At 37.3% G+C, this 22,510-nt stretch overlaps 1 protein-coding gene across 2 annotated transcripts in view; it reads left to right on the forward strand.

The window, feature by feature from the left end:
- Nucleotides 1–956: 956 nt before the first annotated feature.
- The window catches only part of SDAD1 (SDA1 domain containing 1), a 29,528-nt gene continuing 7,974 nt past the window's right edge, over nt 957–22,510 (forward strand). Inside the window, exons 1-19 of one of the 2 annotated variants that reach the window (XM_025992969.2) lie at nt 957–2,725; nt 4,793–4,897; nt 5,320–5,418; nt 7,462–7,572; nt 9,075–9,146; nt 9,228–9,328; nt 10,519–10,576; nt 11,597–11,671; nt 12,981–13,082; nt 13,634–13,703; nt 14,367–14,470; nt 16,575–16,632; nt 17,710–17,768; nt 18,741–18,817; nt 18,983–19,080; nt 19,184–19,260; nt 19,921–20,047; nt 22,043–22,137; nt 22,274–22,464. In XM_025992969.2, the coding sequence (XP_025848754.1) occupies nt 2,636–2,725; nt 4,793–4,897; nt 5,320–5,418; nt 7,462–7,572; nt 9,075–9,146; nt 9,228–9,328; nt 10,519–10,576; nt 11,597–11,671; nt 12,981–13,082; nt 13,634–13,703; nt 14,367–14,470; nt 16,575–16,632; nt 17,710–17,768; nt 18,741–18,817; nt 18,983–19,080; nt 19,184–19,260; nt 19,921–20,047; nt 22,043–22,137; nt 22,274–22,464 (1,769 nt within the window). In that variant the 5' untranslated portion in view covers nt 957–2,635. Of the gene's footprint in view, nt 2,726–4,792; nt 4,898–5,246; nt 5,419–7,461; nt 7,573–9,074; nt 9,147–9,227; nt 9,329–10,518; nt 10,577–11,596; nt 11,672–12,980; nt 13,083–13,633; nt 13,704–14,366; nt 14,471–16,574; nt 16,633–17,709; nt 17,769–18,740; nt 18,818–18,982; nt 19,081–19,183; nt 19,261–19,920; nt 20,048–22,042; nt 22,138–22,273; nt 22,465–22,510 lie in introns of both variants that reach the window. The other variant, XM_025992970.2, reaches the window with a different exon arrangement.

The raw sequence follows: 22,510 nt of genomic DNA on the forward strand, positions 1-22,510 counted from the left end.
CTCATATACATTAAACATATGCAGATTATGTTACATACAATATAGCCATTGTTTAATATTTTTAAAATACATATTCAGTTAGTCATTCTCAGCCTTAGTTTTCTCATAAACAAACTTATATGCCCTCCTTAGATGAGCACAAAAAGCTTTTCATCATTAGGATATCATAACCTCAGCTGACTCACTTTTCTCATCTCCTTCCCTGCTGTATTACTCTCCTCCTAACATTTAATCACACCAAACTTCTAGCTATCCCTTAAATCCACCAGATTTTTTCAAGCCTTTGTACCTCTATACAGGCTTTTCTTTTTCTTTCTTTCTTTCTTTCTTTCTTTCTTTCTTTCTTTCTTTCTTTCTTTCTTTCTTTCTCTTCCTTCCTTCCTTCCTTCCTTTCTATGTAGAAAGCCTTTCTTTCCTTCCTCCAGAAAAACTCTTCATCTTTCAGGATTTCAATCAACTAGTACCATAACTATGAAACATTCTGGTTCCTCTAGACTGGGTTGTCCTTTCCATGGCTTCCACTGCTCTACTGTAAGAACATTTTTATTCATTTTAAAAGTGCTTGTCTATTTGTCTCCCTTTTCAGTCTATGACTACCCTGAGGACAAATGCCCATGCTTCATTTATTTTTGTATTCCTTATACCTACCCTAGTGCCTGACAAATAGATGGCAAACAAAAGTTTGTGACATGACCCGAGTGTTCTATTCTTGTCATATTTTTGTGATTAAAGAGTCATAGTACATAAGTTTATGATTTTGATAGGAATTCTATTAAATAATTTCAAAATTTTTTCAATATATTTCATTTTTAGGATACTTTTCCTAATACAACCTAATCAAAAACGTTTTTTAATCTAAATCTATGAATGGGCTTTTTAAAAAAACTTATTTACTCATTTAAGCCATCTCTACACCCAAGGTGGGCCTTGAACTCATGACCCTGAGATCAAGAATCCCCAGCTCTACAGACTTAGCCAGCCAGATGGCCCTCTGAATATGCTTTAAAAAGAGAAAAAATATTGTTTACATTTACCCCTTAATAACTTAACAAGTATGTGACTCAATGATTAATAAACAGAATAATCATTTTCCAAACATAGCTGAAAATAATGATGGTTTGCACAACATTCTTGATTTTGTTTGTGCTCAGGTGATTATAGAGTTCTCTTGTTTTGGGCTCACTCTATTCAGTTCTGTGATGACCTGGACAGAAATGAAGTTGGTGTTTTGTAAATTTTTTAAAAATTTATCTATTTTAATAATCTCTACACCAATGTAGGATTTAAACTCACAACCCTCAAATCCAGAGTAGCATGCTCTTGCCCACTAAGCAGCCTGGTGCACCTAAAATTGTTTACCTTAAGCAGAAGAATACCACTGCCCTTCTATTAATGCCAGACCAGTTACCAGATGATAGATAGCTATGAGGCTTTTGTTTTTTGTTTTTTTTCCATCTAGTTACAATCAAAACTGCCTGGGCTGAAACCCCAGCTCCCACACCAGCTATGAATTTGGGCAATCAATTTGTCTGAGCCTATTTCCTCCTCTGTAAAGTGCAGATAATTATAGTACCTAATTTAGAGCGCTTTTCTGAGAATTAAATAAGTTGATACAAGTGAAGTGCTTGGAACAGTGCCTGGCAGAGTGAGTGATCAGGCATATTTTTGTATCAACACCTTAACTCAGTCATTCACTCATTCATCACACTTGCTTTTGCACACCATGAAATTGTAGAAATGTATTCTCTTCGAATAACCCGCATCTGATTTTAAAACTCTGTCTGAAGAATACTTAAAAGATTATAACAACATCCTTTAAAAGATTTTAACAATTTGTCCTTTAAATACAAATTAATTTGCATTTTAAATCAATCAGCATGATTATATTTTATCCAGGCCACACCCTTTTCCCTAGTATGGGTCACGGTGGGTTGAAACAACCAAAACAAATGGCATTTAAAGTTATAGCAAGGGACGCCTGGGTGGCTCAGCGTGATCGGGGTCCTGGGATCGAGCCCCACGTGGGGCTCCCTGCATGGAGCCTGCTCCTCCCTCTGCCTGTGTCTCTGCCTCTCTCTCTCTGTGTCTCTCATGAATAAATAAATAAATAAAATCTTAAAAAAAAAAAATAAAGCTATAGTAAAAGAGTAACTTACGCACCTCATCGCTCTTCCCCCGCCCCCACTCTAAAATAGCATAATGCTATCCACTCCCAAAGGAAAAAGTTTCTGCTCTTAGGCTATGGGATTTAAAAAATATAATAATCCTTATCTGTTTCATAGGAGTGTCAGAATAATGAGATAACTAATATGTGTGGGAAAAAATTTGCATTTCAGATTTCAGAAACGCTAGGTAAGAGCAAAGATTGCCAGAGAGGGAAAACAAAACAAACCTCGTGTAAACCGCTGTTGAACATTTCGGCAGTGGGAGAAATTTGACACTCTCAGGCTCCCGTAATCCCGCTCCCCCCGCCCCGCCCCTCCAGGAGACAAGATGGCGCCGCCTGCGGAGCCTCCCATGTGCTGTTTCCGGTCGCTCTCGGAAGTACGAGTCCCACACGTAGCCGACGCTGCTGGCCTTGCTAGCGGTGAGGTGCTTCTTCAGACCGCTTCTTGCGAGCCACTCAGCAACCAACATGTCTAACAGAAACAATAACAAGCTGCCCAGCAACCTGCCACAGTTACAGAATCTGATCAAGCGGGATCCGCCAGCTTACGTCGAGGAGGTGGGAGCGGGAGTCCGGCGCGGCGCGGCGCGGCGAGAAGCTGGGGGGAGGTGTGGAGTGGAGCTGGGATCCTGGCAGATTTTCCGGTTGGGTTCAGGTGTCCCTAGGGAGGAGCGAAGGGTTGAGGAAGAGACATGTCCTAGAGTTGGTTCCCCACCTCATGGAAACTTAGTGCCATTTGGATTTTCTAAACTACGTTGTAGTCCCAGCTGCCACGGAAAGACCCTTATAGGTAGGTAGATAGATAGATAGATAGATATTATTTATTTTTATTTAAAAAATCCATAAAAAATATATATTATTATTATTATTATTATTATTTTTGCTTTAGGGTTTATCTCCCGACCTCATAGAGGCGGAGAGACAAATGGCCTTCTCCCCAAACTCCAACTTGACGCAGAGATTTTTCAGCCTTTTGCTTTCAGAAACCCCTAAGTTGAGTAAGTCGGTAACACTTGAGGAGCTGTGCGCCAATGCCTTCCATTGACGCCTGTTTCCAAGAGCCGGAAACGGACCTCCAGGCATAAGATTCCAAGCTGGCGGTGGGGGCAGTTATGGAGCTGGAAAAGGTGCCAGTCTGGAGGGATGCCTGTGCTCTGTAAGTAGCACAAGGAACAAAGGGCGTTTCCTGGGCGGAAGAAAACGGGACGGCAGTGTCAGGAGAGAAACAGTTTTCCATAGAGCATCGGAATGACTGGGCTACTTTAAAAAGTGTGATGCCCTCGCCCCGCCCAAGAGTTCTTGATTTCCTTGGTCTGGGGATTAGAGACAGGGAAATGAGGGATGGCCTGGGAGTCCTGGACGTTTGTGGTGACTGATGAACACAAGGGGTTTAGTGATACTAGTACTCAAAATCTCAAGACAGGTAGTTGTGGCTGAACCATGAATAAGATGGGGAAGAAGTGAGATAAGGAACTTGCCACCCAGTTCTAGGGCCCTCTCCTCATTCCTGTCAATGGTAGTGTGAGTCAAGAAGCAGGGTCTTAACTGAAGCGTGTAGGGGTTGTAGGTCTTTTTCTTGACGCTCTTGGAGAAAGCTGGAGGCCTAAGAGTTTTGTTGGAGTTGTTTTTTGACCATGCTAAGTTTAAAATGTCTATTATATAACTAAACACAGATACAAGGCATTGGAGACATGAATTTGGAGTGCACTGAACCACTTAGGACTGCTAATATAAAGAAATACTGATTCTCAGGGTGCCTAGGTGGCTCAGTTAAGCCTCTGACTCTTGATTTCAGCTCTGGTCATGATTGCAGAATCCTGGGTTGGAGCCCTGCCAGGGCTCCCCTTTCAGAGGGAAGTCTGCTTGAGGACTCTCCTCCCTCTGCCCACCCTGCCTCCCACCCACCCCCACTATCCCCCCCCCCCCCCATGGTCTCTCTGACTCTCTCTAAAAGTAAATAAATAAATATTTAAAAATAATACTCCCCTAGTGTCTCTCTCTCACAATTTAAAGCTGTGGTCTAGGGCTGGAGAGTGGATGTAGGGCATGGAACTGAGGCCTGGTGAGTTCCAACATTAGATCGTTGGGTTGTTGTTAGAATTAAGTATAATTAAGTGAAATAATGTATGTAATGACTTAAACATACAACAAGTGCTAAATAAGTGTAAGCTATTATCGTTATTGCTGTGTGTTGCTTTTGGCTGCTGATACATCCTATCTAGAACTCCAGGATAAAATCTTAATCATTATTTAAAGGAAGAGGGTAATTTTGACTGGAGAGTTTTACATAGTTGTGATATTTTCTTTTTCTGACCTATATTTTTCTGCTGCTGTGAGTGCTCTATATATTGAATCTGAGTTTTTGACTCTTTTCTTAACGTTCCTTATACCATACCACCTACATTTCTAATGATAAAGGAATGGGTCTTTAGATTACCAGTGATGTGTCCACGTTTTTCAAAACTTCTTTTGAAGAATGCAGGTAAAGGAAAGATGTTTCTATACACTTTTGCCAATTCCCCTTTTCCATGGGACTATCAGAGATGTGTACTAAGTAATTTCTTGTTCTTTACTGAGAAAGTCATATAATAGAATGTGACCGACTTAAATTTTATTTTTCTACAGTTTCTACAGCAGTATAATCACTACGAATCCAATGTGGAGATTTTTAAATTACAACCAAATAAACCTAGCAAAGAACTGGCAGAGCTAGTGATGTTTATGGCACAGGTAAGATGATTTCTGAGTAAAACAAAAACTAATTGTTTCATACAGTTTGCAGAATATTTTTCCAGTAATACCCAACCTTATTCCATTCAGGAATGGAAACGTAATTTAAAATTTCTTTTTAAGTTTCCTCTTTGTTGCAAATTTTATTTTCTCCCTGAGCTGAATTAGATTTCACTGGAGCTTTTTGCAGAACTAACCAAAGCAAAACTTTCAGATTGTTTGGTTCTTTTTCAAATTCATTATAAGAGCAGATTCTAAATCATGGTGAGAGAAATTAGCATGTAGAATAAAAAGAAATTATTTGAAACCATCTATTTCTATCAAACAGGCTTTTACTCTCCTTTTGCAGAACATCATATATATGTGCATATGAATTATAGGAGAGAAAGAGAAACTTCAGAAGAACCTTTGCTTTGTTACAGATTGGTCACTGCTACCCAGAACATTTAAGTAACTTTCCCCAAGAGCTGAAAGATCTTCTCTCCTACAATCACACTGTCTTGGATCCAGATCTTCGAATGGTAGGTTCAGTATTGGGATTGATATATTGTGCTGTGTTTATGTGAGAACAGCCTCAGCTAAATATCTTCTTAGAATGTAAATCAGAATGTGTCACCTGTCCTTAAAATCTTTCCATGGCTTCTATTTATATTTAGAGTAAAACTCAAACTTATTAACATGGCCTATAAGTCCCTACGTGATCTACTTCTTTCCAGTATTTTAAGATTTATTTTTAGAGGCGCCTGGGTAGCTCAGTTGGTTAAATGCCTGCCTTTAGCTCATGTCATGATCTCAGGGTCCTGGGATGGAGCCCCTGTTCAGCGGGGAGTCTGCTTGTCTCTCTCCCTCTGCTAGAGCCCTAGCACCTAAAAGGTTGTCCTCCCAGCCAAATAGTGGTGGTACCTGACTAACCCAGAGGTCCAAAAGCCTGGTGCAGGACTTGATCCCTGGACCCTGGGATCACACCCCAAACCAAAGGCAGAGACTCAACCACTGAGCCACTCAGGCATCCCTGCATGCATTGTTAAATAAATAAATGAGTGTATGTTTCTTTATATGATTTTTTAATGATGATTAATAGGTTTTTAAAAATAATTAATGGATATTTCCTTTGCTGGGAAACAAGGGATTGAGTCTGTGTAATTAACATTCCTCTTTTTAATTGGCAATTGTGATAACCACTAGTCCTTAACAACTGCTGGGCTTTCTGCTTAGTGTATTTATTATTTTCCCAGGACTTTTTGAATCATTCCCAAGTTTTTCCTGCTTAACACAGATAGAACAGACTGTGTTTCTTAATGGAAGAAACAAAATACCTATATAGGTTAACTGTTACTTAATGAAATCAATAAAATTGATTTTCTTGTGTTTCTCTTTCTTTAACATTGTAACCTTATTATGGCCTTTTTTTTTTTTTTTTAAAGATTTATTTATTTGAGGGGCACCTGGGTGGCTTAATGATTGAGCATCTGCCTTTGGCTCAGGTTGTGATCCCAGGGTCCTGGGATCAAGTCCCACATCAGGCTCCCAGTAGGCAGCCTGCTTCTCCCTCTGCCTATGTCTCTGCCTCTCTCTGTGTCTCTCTCATGAATAAATAAATAAAATCTTTTAAAAAGAGAGAGAGAGAGATTTATTTATTTGAGAGAGACAGCTTGCAGAGGGGATGGAAAGAAAAATTGTAAGCAGACTCCGTGCTGACCATGGAGCCCAACACATGGCTCAATCTCACCACCCTAAGATCACGACCTATGCCAAAACCAGGAGTTAGACATTTAACCAACTGTATCATGTACCTAAGTCCTTTTTATTCATTTCTTTTTTTTAAAGCATTATTTATTATTTTTTGTTCAAATTATTATCATTTGGCCAGTGGGAGCTTCTCAGTCCTTTTGGCAAAGACCCTTCCTTATATTTTTGAAAGATCCTTACATTCTGGCGGAATAGTTCCAAAACCATTTTTACTCCTTTTCGTGCCCCAAGACTTGAGAATCAGCTATTCTCCAAGGATTACCTGTTCCATTAATGGAGAATGGTAGTAGAAGCCAAACCTTGGGTGATATGGGTACTCATGAAAGTTGGTGTAAGCAGGAGTGCTACAAATACTGTTAGGTGATTGATGGTACTAACACTACTGCTAAGGAATGCCTTATAAGGTCACAAATTCAGATTGATGATTTCAGTTCTGTTCTTGTTACCTCACCTTTCTTATCTTTGTGCATTCATTGTGCACAGTAGGAGTTTGTCCTATCTTGAGACACTTGGCCTCCATATGTAGCCCTTCCTCAGTCACTGTGTATCAATTATATTACCCTGTTTTACTTTCTTCATGATATATTTCAATGTCTGAGATACCCTGTTTACATGCTTCCTTGCTCCTCTATCCCCTCTTCCACCCCACTCCCATGTAAGGTTCGCAATGACAGACAATGACTTTCTGTTTTCATGCACAGAATAGTGCCTAATTAGTAGAAGATACCACACTCTTTTGGGATATACATACTCCCTTTTCTCATCTTAATTTCATCATCATCATATAGTAGTATGTTTTCTTTTTTCTTCCTTAGACATTTTGCAAAGCTTTGATCTTGCTGAGAAATAAGAATCTCATCAATCCATCAAGTTTGCTAGAACTTTTCTTTGAACTTCTGCGTTGCCATGATAAGCTTCTGCGAAAGGTAAGGAGCAAAATTGCTTTTTCCCCCCTTATGTTTCACTTTTCCATGCAGTGACATTAAACTTGTAGATTGAATTCTTGATGTTATTGGATACAGTTAAAAATAATTTTAACAGGAAAAAAAACAACACTTGTGTGCATGCAATATAGTGCTAATAGCTAATAACATTTATTGAGTGCTTACTTTTTACCAGGTACCATTCAGAGATTCTTAGATGTTCATCTATTTACTCATAAAATGCACTAGGGTTTTTTGTTATCATTATTTTAGAGATGAAAAGGCTGAGGCACAAAGAAGTAGAATGAGATACCCTGAATCATGGGACATGTTAGTGGGAAGGCAGGAATATAAACCCAGGTATTGTATCTCCAGAACCCATGCCTTTTTCAACTCTGCTATACTGACTAGCTAAATCAGAGCACAGACTGGACACTCATAGCTGTAAAAGCCCCCACACTATTTCCCAAAACACTTTTTTTTGTTATTAAATATTTCCCTGTGATTTTGTGTTTGCTTTTATAAGTAAGACCAGAAGCCGAAGGTTTGTGAAAGAAATTTAAGGAAGAAAAATTTAAGCTTATGTTTATTAACTTAAAAAAATTTTCTTTTTCCCAAGTGTTGAGAGACTGCCACCACTTGATTTTAGCAATTGTGAACTTCTTGATTCTAACTGTAGGATAAAAGTTGTCTGTGGAAGCATATTTTGGGCACCAGTGGTTATTTGTATACCAGGTGGGGGCTAAGTAAATGGAGCAACTTTCCTTTTTTTTGAATAACTTTATTGTGATATAATTCACATGCAATTCATTTATTGAAAATATACAGTTCAGTGGTTTTTAGTATATTCACAGAATTTGCAACCATCACCACAATCAATTTTGGAATATTTTTATCTCCCCTCAAAAAGAAACCCCGTACCCATTTGCATTCACTCCCCATTTACCCATCTCTGTGTAGCCATCAGTCTACTTTTGGCCTCTATAGATTTGTCTACTCTGGGTATTTCATATAAATGGAATCACGCAATACATAATATTTGTGTCTGGCTTCTTTCACTTAGCATCATTCTTTCAGGGTTCATCTATGTTATTGCATGTATCAACGCTTCATTCCTTTTTGTTGCCAAATAATATTCCATTATATGAGTATGCCATATTTTGTCCATTCCTTGGTGAATGGACAGTTGAGTTGTTTCCACTTTTTAGCTATTACAGATAATGCTGCTGTGAATATTTGTGTGGATATTGGTTTGGAACTATCATTTTTCTTAGATATATAACTAGAGGTGGAATTGTTGGGTTATATGGTAGCTCTTTGTTTAACATTTTCAGGGCAACTTTCCTTTTGTATTTTAGCTGCTGCTTTTGTTTTGTTTATGGTATCTTGTTATAGAATGAAAAGTAGGTAAGATTAAATTCTCCCATACTTTTGTACTTTGCTCCAAACTGAGCAAGGTTAGAAATGTTAATTAATATTTGTATGTTTTTGTTTCTTTTCCTCAGACTTTATACACACATATTGTCACTGATATCAAGAATATAAATGCAAAACACAAGAACAATAAAGTGAATATTGTAAGTACCCTTTTGTTTTCCATGTTTGCAGCATGTACCAGCAATGTATCATATTGTCTTCTTTCTCCTCTTTTTCTTTAGGTGTTGCAGAATTTCATGTACACCATGTTAAGAGATAGCAATGCAACTGCGGCCAAGATATCTTTGGATGTGATGATTGAACTCTACAGAAGAAACATCTGGTAATATATATATATATGTATTTGTCTCTTGAGAAGAAGACCCATTACTACAGAGTACATACACAAATATTTTCTGGATTTTGCGCTCTTTAATATACTTCTCTTATAGATTAAGTTGGAATTAAAAATAGAGAGCAATCCAAAAACTGATAACATTGGCTACCATTTCTTGAGCCACTTACACCTCATAATACCTCATTCAACCTTTAGAACAATATAATGCAGGTTATCTGGAATTCTCCCTGTTTCATAGGTAACAAAACTGAAGTTCATATAGTGTAAGTTTAGTTGCTAGTCAAGGGTAGAGCTGAAATTCAAATCCAGGTATCAGACTCTGAATTCTGTGCACTTTCTACTCTGTCACTTTGAAGATTTTTACATTAGTTTATCCCATGTATATAAAGTATCACATTCTATAAACTTTGATTTGTTGGTACTTTGCTCCCAATTCATGTCTTTTGCTTTTCTTATTCACTATTTTTTTTTACTATTAAAGTAATACTTATTGCAAAAAAAAAAATTGGAAGAAGCTAGAAAGTGGTTTTTTTAAAAAATTTTTTTGATAGTTTTACCACCCAGAGATAATCAATCACTGTTGTTAGCTTATGATATTTTCTTGCTTTTTCTTAAATGTGAATTTTTTAAAGATTTATTTATTTGAAAGAGAGAGGAGCATATGCACACACAAAGCAGGGAGAGGGTCAGAGGGAGAGGGAAATCCTCAAACAGACTCCCCCTGAGCTCCAGATGGGGCTTGATCCCAGGACCCTGAGATCATGACCTCAGCTGAAATCAAGAGCCAGCCACTTAACAGATGCCCCCTTTAACATGAATTCTTAAATATGGTTGCAATTTTGCAATACTACTAAGTTTCTATTTTTTGTTTCTCTTCAGTAGATTCCTGTGTCATTAAAAATTCTTCAAAAAAATCCATATTAAATGGCTGCATAATTTTCTGACATAGGCTGGGCTAATGTTGAATTAAATGTTTACCTAAGGTTGACAATTTAGTGATCTGTGGTGTTTTTTAGCAACCCATGACTGTTTATTTACTTACTTATTGCAACTCACAACTTTTTAGTACTATGGAGTCTAACATGTTGGAAATATATATTATTTTGTGCCATTGTCAGTGCTATGAAATGCAATAGAATGAATTTACTTTGAAACACTCATTTGTCTTACCCCAGGAATGATGCCAAAACTGTCAATGTGATCACAACTGCATGTTTCTCTAAGGTCACCAAGGTGAGTGTCTATAGGGCTATGTGAAGGCACTGTCTTGAGTAGTCCCAGTTCTCCAAATGGAAGGTGTAAGAAGATGGGCATATGAAGAAGAGGACTGTATGGGCATGCAGTTCATGTTTAGTAAAGCTCTCTCTGTGTTTAGGCTGCTTTCCTGGTTCACCTGTGCTTTAGAAGGGCCAAAGTTAGGAGTTTTTTAAATGCTTTGTATTAAATGATAGCCTTAGTGTTTGACTATTCTTTTAAGGGCCCAGGCGTAGCTGAAAGAAATTTAAGAACGTGTTTGACTTTCCGTTAGAAAGGCTTCAGTGTCACTTTTCAGAGCTTGGGTTGGGATGTAGAAATTTCTGGCAGTCTATTTAAAGGATAACTATGTAGAGCCTGGCTGTTTTTATCTAAAAATAACTTTTTAAATTATATATACTTGGGGATCCCTGGGTGGCGCAGCGGTTTGGCGCCTGCCTTTGGCCCCGGGCACGATCCTGGAGACCCGGGATCGAATCCCACATCGGGCTCCCGGTGTATGGAGCCTGCTTCTCCCTCCGCCTGTGTCTCTGCCTCTCTCTCTCTCTCTCTGTGACTATCATAAATAAATAAATTTAAAAAAAAAAAAAAAACCCTAAATTATATATACTTTCAGGACAAAAAATGCTATGACAATATTATGTTTTAATTAGGAAAAATGAGGGGCTTTGGGTGACTCAGTTAAGTGTCTGCTTTCAGCTCAGGTCATGATCCTAGGTTTCCAGGATCAAGGCCCACATTGGGCTCCCTGCTCAGCAGGGAGCCTCCCTTTTCCTCTCCCTCTGCCCCTACCCACAGTGGTGCTCTCTTTCTTGCGCACACTCTCAAATAAATAAAATCTTTAGAAAAAATTTCTTGAGAAAAATGAATCCAAATCCCACCAGTCTAATTTTGTTCCTTCGGATCCTAGTTCTGTGCGTGAATAATACATAAACAAAAGTATTTATTCTTCGTTGTAAGCCAGGATAAGTGATTAACTTTGTTATTATTGGTCTTTAGATATTAGTTGCTGCTTTGACATTTTTCCTTGGGAAAGATGAAGAGGAGAAACAGGACAGCGACTCAGAATCCGAGGTTAAACATTCAACCATAGATGCTTCTGAACTTTACAGTAGTCTATCTGATTTCATTATTACTGTTGGTACAGATTATAAAATCCATGACTTCTCAAGTTAGAAAGAAACTTGCATGATACCTTTGTCCTTTATTGTGTTCTGCCATGCTGAGACTTTATTCTATTTAGAATTTGTCACTTAACATTCGCTGAGATTGGTTACAGAACTAATAAAAGATTCATTTAGCCTTGTTCTTCATTCTAAAGCTATACCTTTAACTCACTATATTAAACTTAGAATGAAAATTGCCACCAGCATATTTTTTTGAGATGATGTCAGTATTATAGTATTTAGAGAAGGAGAGGAATAATATTGTGACATCTTTAAAAAGGCAAAATGATGTCATGAAATTTTCTTTATTAAAAAGTATTTTTTACTAAAATAAAAAAATCCTTTTCTCTGGTAACAAGAATACTGGAATATGTAATAAGCTCTTTTAATAATGTTATTAAATAATGTATGAAGGGCAGCCCAGGTAGCTCAGTGGTTTAGCACTGCTTTTGGTCCAGGATGTGATCCTGGAGACCCGGGATCGAGTCCTGCGTCGGGCTCCCTGCATGGAGCCTGCTTCTCCCTCTGCCTGTGCCTCTGCCTCTCTCTCTGTGTCTCTCCTGAATAAATAAATACAATCTTAAAATAATAATAATAATGTGTGAATAATATATTCTTATTGCCAGAAATTTACAGATACTATAGATAAAATTAAAGTCTTCTTGATCCTATCTTATTTCTACTCCCCAGTTCCATCTTCACAGATAACCATTCGCTTCCCAGACATTTATATGTGGATGTGTGTATCTGTTGTGTGTGTATATTAGATCTTTGAAGTATATATTAATAAGATGTGTATTATGCTGCAACCTGATTTTTTTTGTGTCATATATATAGATTATACCAATGCAGTTAGGTCGTCTTCTATTAGCACATACATCATTTTTTTTTAACTTCTATTTATTTCAGAATATGAATGTATTATATAGCTTAAGCATTTTCCTAATGATACTGTTTCCAGTTTTTTTTCAAATAAAAACAAAATTGTATTCTATACTTTGATAAAAGTATATACTATACTTTGATATAAAGCAAAATATAAAGACAAAAATCAGTGCTGCAGTGAAAATCTTTGTACACGTAGGCAAGTTTTTTTTTTTAATTTGAAGTCATACTCATTTTTGTTAGTGATTGCGTAAGTACAAAAAAGACTTTAAAAGACTTACTATTTGCTTCTATGCAGATTTTCCTTGCTTACAAAGTAGTTTCTTCTTCAGGATGAAGGACCAACAGCAAGAGACCTCCTAGTGCAATATGCCACGGGGAAGAAAAGCTCCAAAAACAAGAAAAGGTTGGAAAAGGCTATGAAAGTGCTCAAGGTGAGGCTTATACCTGGAAGATGAGATAGGAATCATTAGACTACAGAATATGGAATTTTTAACAAAAGCTCTTTAGAATTTGAAATAAAGAAATGACATTTTTGAAAGACTTAGAAATGTGTGATAAATTTTTAAGTACTGTTTTTTTTTTTTAATGAAATGTTTTCAGTTCTAACAAAATCTGTGACTTGAATAAATTAACTTGATTAAATTCAGTTTTCACTTGTTCTGATCAAGATGACCTATATTAGGGTATTTTTTGCTAGACTTATCTTCTCAGAAGAGTACACCAATGAAATACATTTTATATTCTGTAATGCTTAGTCTGAAAACTCATTAATTTGGCCCTTCTCTGTTTTGTATAGTTTATGTTTCTAAATTCCTTGCAGTCTCACAGGTGCTATGTGCTGAAACATTACTGAGGTTTAATGTTAAAAGACTAAAACCACCTTTAGTTCTAGTTGAAAGATTTTGAGAACAAATTTGTTGTAGGTTCACCTTCCCCAGTAGTGTGGCGTAATGTAAATGTTTTTCCTCTCTTTTTATTTCAGAAACAAAAAAAGAAGAAGAAACCAGAGGTGTTTAACTTTTCAGCTATTCATCTGATTCATGATCCCCAAGGTATTATAATTATGACTTCCCAAATTCCTTTTTGGCTTTATCTCTGCTTGTGACCAGGGAATATAAGATCCGTAGCACTTAATAGACAACCAGTAATTGTTTAGTTGTTATTAGTTGATTGTAGCCTGGGGGAATTATGTTCTGAAGTTATAATTCCCAGTCCACAGCAAAATAAGAAAAATGTGGAAGAATACTTCTTTACTTCATGTCATTAACAACACAGTAGTGGTAGGACATTGTGCTTGAGTAAATGAAAAATTGATACTCATTTGTTGGTGAAGATTCTGATTTAGTAGGTCTGGGGGGTGGGGGCCTGAGATTCTATATTTCTAGCAAGCTACCAGCTGGTAGTGGTCTGCAGACCACACTTTGAGAAGCAAGGCTCTGAGAACTGTTAAGTGGAGCTCCTATCAGTCACTCAAGATGTTGATGCTAAAAATCTTGGAGATCCTAAGACTTAACTTTGGGCACCATTGAAAGTACATTTACCTGTGTGTGAATCTTTTCATCTGTGATGCTGCTGTTCTTAACATCCTGGTTCAGCAGAATGATTCCAGGTACACAGTCACTGATCTAATGACTGCCCTTCTCTAAACATGTTGGATAATGTTATACATACAGACCATGGACTTACACAGTGTACTTCTCTGATCTTCTTTCCAGATTTTGCAGAAAAATTATTAAAACAACTAGAGAGCTCTACGGAGAGGTTTGAGGTGAAAATGATGCTCATGAACCTCATCTCCAGATTGGTGGGAATTCATGAGGTTTGAAATACATTATGTTTCTCATTTTAGTGAATATTAGAATTCTTGGTGAAAGGAAAGCCAATAAGGTAGAACAGTGGCTTAATTTTATCCCTCGAAACTATTTAAACCTATACAGTTTATAGAAGAATAAAATCTTTCACTCCAAAATAGCAATTTTTATCACTTTGCTTTTTTATCAGTAAGTATGGATGTTAAATTGTACATATATTCAATTTATGGACAGACTATTTTGTGTTCTATTTTTCTAGTTGTTTTACATATACATTTTTCTGAGCCAACATAATCCGTGTATTTTTATTGACTATTACTACATTTTGCAGTGTGTTTATTCCTTTATAGCTTTCCTGATTTCCAGACATCTGGTAGGAGATTATCAGTGTTTGCAAAGCTGAATTTTCTGGTCATTTATTTCATTTTGAATTAAATTGTAGGAGATCTTTGGTGGTATTATATGTGTGTGTGTGTGTGTGTGTGTGTGTATATATATATATATATATACACACACATGTCAAATCACTATGCTGTAAAACCTGCAACTATATATATGTATATTTACACACACACACAGATATGCGTACATATGTGTGTGTATATCTATCTATCTATATATATATATATATCTGTATAGTGTGTACATAGTGGAAACTTCGCACATACTCATGGACTCACTGCTATTGTAGAAAAAGAGATTTCCAAAAAATGAGGCCATGAAGAAATGGCCATTAAGGTTGTTCTGTATCATTTTGCTCTGGAGACGTGCTGCTCTGTATGTCATTAAATGTATTGCTTTCTTCAAAAGATTTTTTTATTTTTTTAAAGTTTAATTGATTGATTGATTCTTATGTAATCATGCCCAACATGGGGCTTGAACTCGTGACCCTAAGATCAAGAGTTGCATGCTCTTCCAACAGAGCCAGCCAGGTACCCCATTCAAAAAGTTTATTTAAAGAAAAAAAATAAAATAAGCTTGCTTACTGAAAATCTAACAGTGTCAACATGTATTCAATTAAAAATGAAAGTATATGGAGTGAAAACACTTGTCCCCTTTTTCTAAGTAAAACTTAATATCTTAAAGAATAAGATATTTTTTCTCCATGAGCTGTAGTCCCACAGCAGGATTACCAGGTCAATTTATGTTATATTTGTGCAAAAATATCATGTCAGGCCTGAATTTAAGCTTGATAGGAAAGCAAAAGTGATGTGTAATTTAAGCATGGTTTGATAGAAATGATGTTAGAGCTTCACAACTGACTGTAGTTGAGCATCCATCTTTATATTGAACTTGAATCTTCCTTATTACTTGTATGATCATGGTTTTGCTTTGTGGCTAAATAGGAAAAAATAATTGATTCTGACATGTTGAACTTTGGGAAGGACCAGTCCATTTCCAAAGTTTCTCTCCTTGTTAAAGATTACAGCTGCTTCAGTGAACGTTTTGTAATGTATATTAATGTATATTAATGTCAAATCACTATGCTGTAAAACCTGCAGCTAATATAATAGCTATAACGTCAACTACAACTAAAAAAAAAAATACAGTTTCTTTAATAACTAGATGCTGTCACCTTTATTTAGGTAGACTCCAGAGTGCTAGTGTTTTCTCTGTCAAACATAGAGCTTGGAGTATATCGAGTGTGATTGTGGACTGGTGTCCAGTAATGAAATGAGAACTGTTGGGGCTTTGGTGATTAAATAATACCAGGTGTTATTTATTTAGATTTTGAGTTACTATTTTATCCCTTGCTTTGGAGCCTTAATATCATTGCTATCCCTTCTATAATCCTCTTTATCTTTGAAGGCTTAAAGTTATCTCTGTAGCCACACCAATTTTAAAAGTAGAAATGTTACATTTTGGTTGCCTCTTTTCCCCCTGGTTTATTCTGCATGTACGTTTTTCTTCCTTACCTTGAGAATGGCAGCCACACAGCCTCCCTTTCCTTGGGTAATACAGCACATTGAATAATGAATGTTTGTTGAGGAAAACAAAAGTAAAAAGTGGCCCCTAGTTAGTTGAACTTGGTGATAAAATTGCGTTAAGGAGAAATAAAACTCTACAGCTTGAGTTACATAAATAAAAGTCTGTGCATTCTTTTTTCCACAGCTTTTTCTCTTCAACTTCTATCCCTTCGTACAAAGATTTCTGCAGCCCCACCAAAGAGGTAAGCTTCCCACTTCCTTTGGTGAACTTGGGTTAGAATAACCATCCATGCCTTTTGTTTTGGAATTATTAAAGGCAAAGAGTTAGGAGTAAAGTGTGCTCTGTTTCAGAGAAGCAGAGGGAAACCCTTATGTTTTCTTTTCCACTGTCTGTCATGGGTTAATTGTTCTGCTTATCAACTTTAAGAAACAGTTATTTTTGGAAGACAAAAGCTGGATTCTTAAAGCATGTCTTTTTGTAATACCATAAACAAGTAGAAAGTTCTAAAAAAGAAGTCTGACCTGTAACTGTAATAGATACCAGAATTTTATCTTACTGTTATCATTGCCCTCTTGTGTATTCTCAGTTAAAAACAATGTAACAGCAGGAAAGAAGAGATGATTGCTTTTGCCTTTAAACTTGAACCAAGATAGGAAGGAACCCAACATGTTGAATACCTAACATGAGCCATGTGATGTGCTAATAAGTGCTTTACAAATGTCATGTCATCAAATCCCCACTTTAATCCTATGAGATGTAGAAATAAAAAGAACAGGGTCACTCAGCAAATAAATGGCAAAGTAGGATTCACCTCACTTCTTTTGCCAGAGGCCTTATTCCTAATATATACTGCCACTTTGAAAGGAGAGCATGTGTATATATTTATGTTTGAAGATCTTCACTTATTTAGTGATTTCTAGGCTGGACACTGAGTTAGACACTAAGAATTCCACAGAAAATGTAAAGCAATGTCCTCACCTTCATAGAGGTTACATTCTGGAGGGAGAGCCAGAGAGTGCTCTGTGTACAGTGTCCAGGTGAAGATACATATTTTGAGGAAAAAGGAAGAATAAAGATAATACAGAGTACTGGAGCAGGATCTAGTTTAGATTATGTCAGGAAAGACATTTTGACAAGGCAGCAATTGAGCAGGGACCTGAGGGAAATGAGGGAGTGAGCCATCCAGGGTTCTGGGGATTGGCTGTTCTGGGTGGAGTAAGCAGCAGTAGCATAAGGTGAGAACGTGCTTACCATGTTTGCTATAGTCCTGAGAGACACCACAATAAACTATGATTTTTCTGATCTCTTATATTTTTAGAAGTAACAAAGATCCTTCTGTTTGCTGCCCAAGCATCTCATCACTTAGTACCCCCAGAGGTGAGAACTCTTAAACCTTACTTTTGTCTGCATAGCAGTGCCACTATTAAGTATATCATGGTAGCTTTTCCTGCAGGGATTGCTGCCCCCTGCCCCTCTTTCTTCAAAATGAGAAGAGACACTAACTCTTAAGGAGATAGACACAGCAGTTTAGTTACAGAAATTGAAAAAAAAAAAAAACAACATTTACTATGGAAAAGTAAACTTCGTTTTAGATAAGTTGATGAGAATTCTGACTTTAATTGCTTAAATCTTTTGTTAGGTCAAAAATATTAGTAAATTAAAGAATTATCAGTAAATCTTTATAGTGGTTATTTTTTAAAGCTCATAATTCCTTTCTTTGATTAAAATAGCATTGGAGGGGTGCCTGGGTGGCTCAGTTGGATAGGTGTCCAACTTTTGATCTCAGCTCAGATCTTAATCTCAGAGCCATGAGTTCTTTTTTTTTAATTTTTTTTTTTTTTAATTTTTATTTACTTATGATAGTCACAGAGAGAGAGAGAGAGGCAGAGACACAGGCGGAGGGAGAAGCAGGCTCCATGCACCGGGAGCCCGATGTGGGATTCGATCCCAGGTCTCCAGGATCGCGCCCTGGGCCAAAGGCAGGCGCCAAACCGCTGCGCCACCCAGGGATCCCCTAGAGCCATAAGTTCAAACCATGCCCTGGGCTCCATGATGGGCGTGGAACCTACTTAAACATAAATAAAATAAATAGCATGGGATTGTCCTGGGTCAAAGCAATTTTTAAAATCCATATTGAAAAATAATATTAAAAGCAAAATTCAATCCAAGGATAGTCAAGAAGACTGAAACCCAAAGTATTTTTGTCTTCCTCAGTCTATTCCTTCCAACTCCCAAACTGAAGATGAATAGTTTACTGTTGAATAGTTTACTATTCCTTCATCCTCAAGTGTTTGGGTAGGTAGAGACATTTTATCAGCAGTCATCCCTTTTCTTTTATTTCCATTTCAGATCATTCAGTCAGTGCTAATGACTGTGGCCAACAATTTTGTCACCGACAAGAATTCTGGGGAGGTCATGACAGTAGGGTATGTAGAATGTGCCTAGAGGCAGTTTTTAATGGACAGTTGACCCTAGAAACCCTATGAAACCCAATTTATATACCTTTTGACTTAGTCTTTTTAGGAAACTTTCTTAGATTTAACCATCTGAGATTGCTGTTTGGGCTTTCTAATTTCATTTTCCTTTTTTAGAATTAATGCTATAAAAGAGATAACAGCTCGATGTCCTCTAGCCATGACTGAAGAACTTCTCCAAGACCTAGCTCAGTATAAAACACACAGAGATAAGAGTAAGATGCATGTTATTCTTTGTAGATCAAAGAATATCAAATGACTCTTTTTTCTCAATAGACTCTTTGCTCTGGAGTTTCTAATTAAAGGTGTTTTTTATAGATGTGATGATGTCTGCTAGAACTTTGATTCAGCTCTTCCGAACACTGAATCCTAAGATGTTGCAGAAGAAATTCCGGGTAGGTGAAACATGCATATGTTGATCCAAAGGTTCGGATCTCAGAAGGTGAGAACAACTTCCTACAGTATGAGTTTCAGCATTTGTAAAGCTTCCACTTAGAGTATTGCTAATTTTATTCTTAAAGCTCAGAATACAATTGAAGTAAATACCATTGCCTTAACTATTTTGTAGTTGGCATGTACTCTTTGATGTTGACTGAGTCTTAGAGGCCTATCAGGCTATTTAATCTTGAAAGCTTTTAACGTTGTTAACAGATTGGAATTCCAGAGATCCGTCAATAACTGATGCCAGTCTTGAACAGGTTGTTCCTCAGCCAGATAGTACCTCTTTAGAATTGGGAAGAAAGAGAAATGTGTATATGTAACAGAGAGAGATAGTGATCTCAAAACTTGAGAATTGGAGCATTGTTCTCTACTAACTCCCTGTTTCCTGATCAAATCAGAAGAAAGAAAATAGTAGGCAGAGTTCTGGCTGAGGGATTTACTTTGACCCAAGGCAGAAGTGGAGTGTTTTTGTCATTTGATTACTTGCATTGTTTATGCTCAGCAGAGAGTCTGCTTGGGGTTCTCTTCCTCTGCCCCCGCCACTTGCACACATGTTTGTGCATGTGCAGTCTCTCAAATAAATCTTTAAAACAAAACAATGTTCTTTGCTTTAGGGCAAGCCTACAGAGGCCTCCATAGAAGCAAGAGTGCAAGAATATGGAGAATTAGATGCTAAAGATTACATTCCAGGAGCAGAAGTTCTAGAAGTTGGAAAAGAAGAGAATGCTGAAAATGTTGAAGGTTGATTTTCATTTCACCATTATTCAAGATAAAATCACTCCTATACTGGATTTACCTTGAAATCTTTATGCTGATTGAACATTCATTCAACAGATATTTATTGAGCAAGGACTATATGCCAAGCACTATTACCAGCTTTGGGAATCAAAATGGGCATGGTTCCTGCTCTTAGGGACCTTGCATTATAGTGTTAATGTCTTATCATGTCCTCAGGGTAGCTGCCCCTTACCAAGAGCATGCTGAGCACTTGGACAAGACAATGGTTTTTTTGTTTGTTGTCTAGAAAAAACAATGAGGATCAGTCCTAAGCAACCCTCCAAGATTCTCCTTGTTGAAGGAGAAGACTTGTTGAACATATTGAAGAATGCTTGAGAAACTCCATTCTGATTTCCAGGGTTAGCCTTTATTACCTTGATTGCTGGAGTCCTATCTTCTTACTAATTCATTCATTATATTAACAAAACTTTTTAAAGCATTACCTGTGAGCTAGCTTCTGCCAATATAAAGATGAATTGTTCCTGCCCTTGAAGATCTTTCATAAATAGCTTAGCAGTAGTGTTACCAGGATTTATGATTGAAATGCTGAGCTATTTATGAAAGATCTTCAAGGGCAAGAACCATACCATTCATCTTTACATTGTCAGGGGCTAGCTCACAGATAATGCTTTAAAAAGTTTTGTTAAGGGATCCCTGGGTGGCGCAGCGGTTTGGCGCCTGCCTTTGGCCCAGGGCGCGATCCTGGAGACCCAGGATCGAATCCCACGTCGGGCTCTCGGTGCATGGAGCCTGCTTCTCCCTCTGCCTGTGTCTCTGCCTCTCTCTCTCTCTCTCTCTCTGTGACTACCATAAATAAATAACAATTAAAAAAAAAAAAAGATTAAAAAAAAAAAAGTTTTGTTAATATAATGAGTAATGTGAAGAAGGGCAGGAGAGAAGTCAGATGTACCTCAGAGGTTCAAAAACTTCAGAGTGTGGTAGCTCAGTCAGTTAAGTGTCTGACTCTTGGTTTCAGCCCAGGTCATGATATCAGGGTCCTGGGATCCAGCCCTGTGTCAGACTCCCCGATCTTTGGGGAGTCTGCTTGTTTCTCTTTCTCTGTCCCTCCCTCCATCTCCTCGCATGCTCTCTTTCTCTCTCAAATAAATAAATCTAAAAAAAAAAAAAAAAAAAGATTTGGAGATGCTGATCCATGAGCTGTATCTTAAATAATAAGTGAGGAATGGTAGAATAGTGGAGATTTTCCAGGCAAACTATGAGCAAAGCCCTGAAGGATTCAGGAAACTATTACAATGTAGGATTGGATATATAGCAAGATACCAGACTAGAGATAGAGTTGGGGCCTCAGCAGGAGTGGTTGTGTATACACCATACTGAAAAGCTGAAACACTTTATGGGGACTAACTGAAAAATTGGAAGTGTCTGTAATTTTAAAAGTTTATTGTGGTGACTTCATTAAGAACTATATTGCCTCTTCATTGAGGTGTCTGCAAGTTTCTTTCACATCCAGAATATTCGACTTCAGTTCTCTGAATGACTTTCTGACTAGTTTCAAGAAACATGTTTAAATACACTTAGACAAGTTCTCAGACATTTGCTGTGAGGCCAAGGTAAATGTCTAGGTGCTATTTTCATGTACGTGGTTTGATAGAACATGAGCTGTAGGCTCAGACATGATTTTCATAAATGTGTGCATTGTAGGCCACATTTTCTAGCAGTAGAGTAGGCATCCTAACTTATAGGGTCTGTTCCTCTTCTGTTGAGTAATGAGAGTTAAAGTAATTATAAGGTTTTAGCTCATGGTAGACACATAGTCAGTGCTTATTTCCCATTCCATAAATGAGTTAAATTGATGTGGCTTATTTAACAATAAATATTGCTCAATTCTTGGTCAGTAGAACGCCATTGACTTTGATACTTTACTTTTGCTTGATTTATTTCAACTTACTATGAGTACACAACATAAAGTGATAGTACTATCTCTTGTTTTTCTCACAGATGGGTGGGAAAGTACCAGTCTCAGTGAGGAGGCAGATGCTGATGGTGAGTGGGTTGATGTGCATCATTCTTCTGATGAAGAGCAGCAAGAAATAGTAAGTCCTGAAATTTCCTTATACAAGTGCATCACTCTTGCATAAACTCTGATGTTTATTAAGACCTAATTTACGCTAGGCTTTATTGGGGAGCTATGCTATCACTTGAGCTAAACTTTTGTTGTGTGGTTTCAAGTTCAAGAAGCTCAACAGGATGCCCATGGAGGAGCGGAAAGCCAAAGCTGCAGCCATTAGCACAAGCCGAGTTCTAACTCAGGAAGACTTCCAGAAAATCCGCATAGCCCAAATGAGGAAAGAACTCGACGCTACCCCAGGGAAAGCCCAGAAGAGGAAATATATTGAAATAGATAGTGATGAGGAGCCCAGGTAAAACAACACATACACCAGGTCTTCTTTAGTCAGCTCACATGAT

Source organism: Vulpes vulpes, unplaced genomic scaffold (genome assembly GCF_048418805.1).
Source record: "Vulpes vulpes isolate BD-2025 unplaced genomic scaffold, VulVul3 u000000899, whole genome shotgun sequence".
NCBI lineage: Eukaryota > Metazoa > Chordata > Mammalia > Carnivora > Canidae > Vulpes > Vulpes vulpes.